Source organism: Plecotus auritus (genome assembly GCF_963455305.1).
Source record: "Plecotus auritus genome assembly, chromosome: 7".
Lineage (NCBI taxonomy): Eukaryota > Metazoa > Chordata > Mammalia > Chiroptera > Vespertilionidae > Plecotus > Plecotus auritus.
Window position 1 is genome coordinate 85,603,750 of NC_137774.1, and position 6,582 is coordinate 85,610,331.

General features: G+C 38.8%; 1 protein-coding gene across 3 annotated transcripts in view; it reads left to right on the top strand.

Moving 5' to 3' along the window:
* Positions 1–6,137, top strand: part of VKORC1L1 (vitamin K epoxide reductase complex subunit 1 like 1) — a 64,787-nt gene extending 58,650 nt beyond the window's left edge. Inside the window, exons 3-4 of one of the 3 annotated variants that reach the window (XR_013961255.1) lie at positions 3,727–4,818; positions 5,699–6,137. Coding sequence is in view for 2 of the 3 variants with exons in the window: in XM_080681347.1 (XP_080537473.1) it covers positions 3,727–3,961 (235 nt within the window). In the remaining variant the exon portion in view is untranslated. Of the gene's footprint in view, positions 1–3,726 lie in introns of all 3 variants that reach the window. The other 2 variants (XM_080681346.1, XM_080681347.1) reach the window with 2 other exon arrangements.
* Positions 6,138–6,582: the final 445 nt, after the last annotated feature.

A 6,582-nucleotide genomic window follows, 5' to 3' on the forward strand; every position in this document is an offset into this window, starting at 1 on the left:
GATAAAGACATAGTTCAGTGAAAAAAGCAAATTGTGGTATAATGTTTATGTGTGTGTGTGTGTATGCATGTAAATGTATAAGGGTGTGGTGGTTGGGGGTCAGGGGTGAGACTCTCACTTTTTATTCCATTTATTGGTTTTGTTTGGATTTCTAAGCCCAAATTAAAATAGCCTAAGAAATGTTTTTTGGAGATAGAGGTGGTACACATTTCTATTTATTATATTTAATATCATTATGTATAGATATTTCAAATCATGTATTATATGTATTTTTTCTATTCACATTTTATGCTTGTTCGTTTAATTCTCACCCAAGGATATTTTTCCCATTGATTTTTAGAGAGAGTAGAAGGGGAGGGATGGAGGGGGAGGAGAAGAAGAGAGGGGGAGGGAGGGAGAGAGACATCGATGTAAAAGACACACTGATTTGTTGCCTCTCGCACACACCCCAACCAGGGCCTGGGAACAAACCTGTAACACAGGTAAATGCCCTTGACCAGGAATCAAACCTGCCACACTTCGGAGCTGGGCTGACACTCTAACCATTTAGCACCACCAGCCAGGACATTTTATGCATTTTTAATGTCAGGGTCTTTACCATTGGAGGCACATTTGAACTCATCTACAGTGTTCAGAGCACATCATCTTCACTTCTAAGTTATTTGAGATACAGCATTTTAAATTTAATTTATTCATAGGTAATTCACATGGTTCAAAAGGTTTTTTTTTAAATGTATAAAATTCTATACAGTGAAAAGTCTGTCCCACCCTTGTTCCCCTCTGCCCACTTCCCACTGCCTCTCATCCCTGACTGGTAGCTTCTTGTTGCGGTTGTTAGGGAATTTCTTTAGGCATATAGTACAAGAAAATACAGATACATAATTTTCTTTTTTTTAAAAAAAGGCAAATGCTATACATACTGTTTTACATACTTTTTGTTTTGCTTGACTGACATATCATGGTGATCTTTCCATAGCAGAACATTAAGTCTTCATTCTTTTTCACAGCTGCAGAATATTCCATTGCTTGATTGTACAATCCTCTATTTAGAGTTACAGCACATTTTAATTCCACTGGGAGTTTATCCCAAACCACCATTACATTACATTAGAACAAGTTTGGTACAATAGTATTTAACTAATAGCTAGTGTTTATAAAGCATTCTAAGTATTTATACCTATTAGCTCTTTTAATCTGCACAGTGGTATTAAGATGTAGTCATGATTATTATCCCAATTTTACAGGTAAGGAAATAAATAACTTGTCCATGTTATTTGAAACTAACTTTCTGAGGTTAAAATTAAGTGGCAGCATAATTTTTGAAGTTTTAGATGTTTAGCTTAGATAAGATCACCAAACTCTTTTAGCATAGAGCTGGAAGAAAATAATTGAGGCACCTGGCCCATGTGGCTCAGTAGTTGAGCATTGACCCATGAACCAGGAGATCATGGTATGATTTTCAGATAGGACATATGGCTGGATTGTGGGCTTGATCCCCAGTAGGGGATGTGCAGGAGGCAGCAGATTGATGATTCTCTCTCATCTTTGGTGTTTCTCTCTCTCTCTCTATCTCTCTCTCTGAAATAAATAAAAACATTAAAAAAGAAAGAAAATCATTGAGGCTTTGCTAACTGTCATAACTACTCAACTCAGCCACTATAGTGTGAAAGCAGCAATAGGCATTACATAAATCAATTAGTGTAGTTGGGTTCCAGTAAACCTTTATTCACAAAATCAAGTGGCCAGTCAGATTTGCTAATCCCTGACATAAATAATCCAACAGCATCTTAGTCCTGAAAGCTTCCCTTATTTTATTTTATAAAATATATTTTTATTGATTTCAGAGAGGAGAGGGGGAGAGAGAGCGAAACATCAATGATGAGAGAGAATCATTGATTGGCTGCCGCCTGCACACCTGAGCATGTGCCCTTGACTGGAATCAACTGGGGACCCTTCAGTCCGCAGGCCGACACTCTATCCACTGAGCCAAACCAGCTAGGGCAGTGGTCGGCAAACTGCGGCTTGCGAGTGGCCGCAGTTTGCCGCTCTGTTGATCAATGAGTTTGCCAACCACTGCCTTAGGGAAAAACACTTAAAAAACATTTTAATAATGTACTAATGTCTTTAACCTGAAGTCAAAACTTCTGGGTAAGGGTAATGCCTTACACAGTGGTCGGCAAACTCAGTAGTCAACAGAGCGGCAAACCTCAGCTCGCGAGCTGCAGTTTGCCGACCACTGAGCTAGGGCAAGCTTTCCTTTTTTAAAAAAATGCTTACCCAAGGATTGTTTATTGGTTTTAGAGAGAAAGAAACATTGAACTGTTGCCTCTGACCAAGGATTGAACTCACAACCTTTTTGGTATATGGGACAATGCTCCAAGACTTTTTTTTTTTTTGCCATTAAAATACACACACACATTATTGATTTTAGAGAAACATTGATTGGCTGCTTCTCGTGCCCCCACCACTGCCGGGGATTGAGCCTGCAACCTGGGCATGTACCCTGACCAGGAATCTACCCGGCGACCTTTCTGTGCACAGGATAATGCTCAACCAACTGAGCCACCCCGGCTAGGGCTTGAAGAGCCTTCTTAAAGCATCATTCTTTAGTACTGACAGGTGGCATGGGCAAGTCAGGCCCCTGTGGCTAGGCTGCGTTCCACAGGCCACAGCTCTTTAACAGGCAGCATGGATTTTAGCTCCTTAACTTCTTCAAACCTACCACCACCTTTTTGGTTTTTTCTGTTTCTGTTATTCTGACTCATTAGTTGTTGGGTAAGAGGGTAGTTTAATATTCTGTGCTATTTCTTTAAAAATAGCCGAAACCGGTTTGGCTCAGTGGATAGAGCGTCGGCCTGCGGACTGAAGGGTCCCGGGTTCGATTCCGGTCAAGAGCATGTACATTGGTTGCGGGCACATCCCCAGTGGGAGGTGTGCAGGAGGCAGCTGATCGATGTTTCTCTCTCATCGATGTTTCTAGCTCTCTATCCCTCTCCCTTCCTCTCTGTACAAAATCAATATATTTAAAAAAAAATAAATGCACGTGTTCTCAGTACTGTTGGATACAGGAAATTACAAAACAATACATGTAAAGATGTCCGATGGCATCAAGAATTCAGGCAAGGTTTTGTCAGGAGGGCCCCAGCCTAGCACACATAACTGCCTTTTTTCTTGATCTGGTTTGACCCACATGTGGTCAACTGGCCAAATGTGGTTTCCTTATCCTCCAGGGTGAGCCCTTTCTGCATGTTTTATTTTTTTCCTTCTTCAGCATGCTGGTGTAATCATCTCCCATTATGGATTTTTTATAAATTTGGTCTAAACATGGGAAAGCAAATTTTATTTCCCACATATGAGGAGCCTGTCGTGAGAAGGCCAGGGAAAATGTGTCCTGCTAGGAAGAAAAGGTTGTGGTCCTAAGGTTACTTTATTCATTAAGAAAGGTGGCACTGTAGTTTCATAGATCAGCTTCATTGCATGTGATTGCAAGATTGCATATTTTCTTTGTGTGCCATAACTAAGGCTAGTTTATGAAATAAGTAACATGTCATCTAGAACAGCAGTCACCAACCGGCGGTCCGCTGGTGGTCTGTGAGGTCCAAAAAGTTGGCAACCGCCGGAAGATCAATATTTTCAACAGTAACAAATCACAAAAGGTTACCTTTTAACTCAGAAACTTTCCATTGTCAAGGTCTGATTTGAGCCAAGTGTCTCTTTCTCTTGCAGGCATGACAGCAAGTGCAGTTGCAGCTTTAATCCTCATGACATCCTCCATCGTGTCTGTAGTAGGGTCTTTGTACCTGGCCTACATTCTGTACTTTGTGCTGAAGGAGTTTTGCATCATCTGTGTCATCACATACGTGCTGAACTTCATTCTTCTTATCATCAACTACAAACGACTAGTTTACTTGAACGAGGCCTGGAAACGGCACCTGCAGCCCAAGCAGGACTGACAGCCTGATGAACTCTTACCTGACAGTCCCAAGTCCCTTTTTTCCATTAAGTTAATTTCGCAGCATTTTTTTTATTCTTCACAACAGACACTTTCCCTAAGAATCTTAAACTGATTTTTTAAAATCTTGTAAATTAGAAGGGTATTTTTTGTGTCAATCTTCATTTTAAATATGGATACAAAAAAAAAAAAGCATACGCCGAGCCAATCAAAGACAAGCTTTAACTTTACTTTGAAGATGTTTCTGAAATAATTAAATGTGGCCCTCCGTTGTAAAGTGAGCAACCATTGCTAATAACTCTCCAATATGTATAAATTCAATTTCAGGTATAATAAATGTGATCATGACATGAAAATATTTTAGAATAGATACTGTATTAAGTATTGCCATGTTTACAATATGTAATATGTTTTTAGCCAATGGATTTAAACATGTAGATTCAACTAGAATTCATTTCTGTGATATTTGTAAATAAAGGTAGAAATATTGGATCCATCCCTGCAGAACTTGCTGTACAGTTGAGTTGAAGTGTAGCAATGAAGAACTGTCAGCTCAACACTGACTGAAGAAAAAGTGAAAATAGTTAAGTGCATACAGAGTCTTGTGAAAAGTACTGACAGCTGTGGGTCCAGCATTGACAGCAAAAATAATAGGGTAGTTGGTTCTCTTTCATCTCCTTCCTCCGCAAGGAAGAAACTCTTTGGACATTCAAGTCAAACTTGTGTCTAGTCATAAAACTGGATCAGTTCTACCTTACAGAGTGAGTCATGTGACCAAACCATCAAGTCCAAGGCCTTCAGGACACTAAAGATGGGGAAATGGGTACATTTCTTTGGAGAAAAGCTGGAAATATATGAATTTTAAGGTAAAGTCTCTTACAACAGTTGAATTTTATTTAGATACTTTTCCTTAACATTGGTGCCAACCAAACAGTATTATGGCTTTGAAATAATCAGTATAAGCCCAGGCGCTCCAGAGTAGGATTGCTCTTGGATAGCTCTGTGTTTCCTGTTTCTTTCTGCACTAACTAATCGGATTTCTAACTTAATTGTTTTAGAGTAAAATATTGGCTATGTAAACTTTAGGGCTGATATGCTGCTCAGTTAGCTTAATCGGGAGTACTTTAGGTAGAAATACCTGAAGGAGAAATACTAATGTTGTCACTACTCTTTCTATAACTATACAAGTGCAGAATTTTTTAAAGTGATTTGAATTAACCCAAATAAAATTGTGACAGTATGCTTCTAAGGTTAACATATCAAAATGTTAAAAGTGCCTTCTGTCTTAAATCTCAAACCAAATATTTTCTGTTGAACTTGGGCAGAAGTGTCCTTCCTTTCTTAGCATGAAGTAGATAACTTGCATTCTATATAAAGGTTCTGTATGATCATTTTATTCCTTAGATTGAGAAGTAGTAGCAATAATTTTGCTTTCAATATGATTAGTCATTAAAAATAGACTGGTAATTTAAGTGTGTATTTGCCTTTTTGAAGGAGGGGACAGGCTCTGCTCTGTAAACGTATGTGTAGAGTTAGCAACTGTTTCCAACTAACTGTCATAATTGATGCAATGTATTATTCTGGTCCAAGGCAGGTATAAAATCTGAATTGTAATGAACTATTGAGTTTAAACCAGTTTTGTAAAAAGAGAGCTTAATTCAGATTTCATCCAGGCTGATGTTTTCCCATGAATGTGAATATTTCAATGCCTGTTTTATTATGTATGTATTGTTCTTATTTCTATAGTTAAAGAACTCTAGAAAGCATTGATTAGATGCCTCGTGTGGATGGAGAAACGAGTCCTGATATTGAAGTGAACAGTACAATGAGGTCACGTCGCAGTGCTTCCAGTTCTACGAGCCGTTTACTGCTTCTCTTTTCCCAGCTACAGTGGCAATGGCTCAACGGTTAAGACTTCTGTGGTATATATAACACTGGTCGTGCTAAAGTTCCTTGTGTCCCAATTTAAAATGTGGTGTGGTTTTTTTTCCATCATATTTTGTATCAATCAGCAGAGTATAGTTAAAGCTTGTCTTGATATTGCCCTCTTGAAAATATTTGTCTTCAACTCAAAGAGAAAATGTAAAAATGTTCAGCCAGACCCTTCAAGTTTTTCCTTTGTTTTCCTAAGCCTGGGGGGAAACACCACTATTTCAGTTGTATTAAAAAAATGGCCACATTCCTATTATCCAGAACTACTAATCACCTTTTTCTCACTGAGCGATGAACATGTGCTGCCTGCACTGCAGCTCGTAATGCCGACGTCTCAGTAAGCAACAGGGCCCTGCTGGGTGCTATTGGGTACTTGTGCCCTGGAAGAGTGTGGGCTCCCTCTACATCCTCTACGTCACCCCAGAAGAGGGGGAAGAAAGATACCATGTTTTAAAATTCCAGTATTGTTAGGACTATTTTAAAATTACTAGCCACTGACATTGAAGAACAGATTAGGGAAAAAACTGAAATTGTTTTTGGCAGTAATTCCATGCTTCTTCATTTTTGAAATGATTTGTAAATAAAGTCTCTTATTAACTTGACAGTCACATCATTTGAAGAAATAAGAGAAGTTGTGGTTATATGATAGGGAAGCTAGGTGGTTTGGAGAACCGCATTTGGTATTTCATTACAGCTAG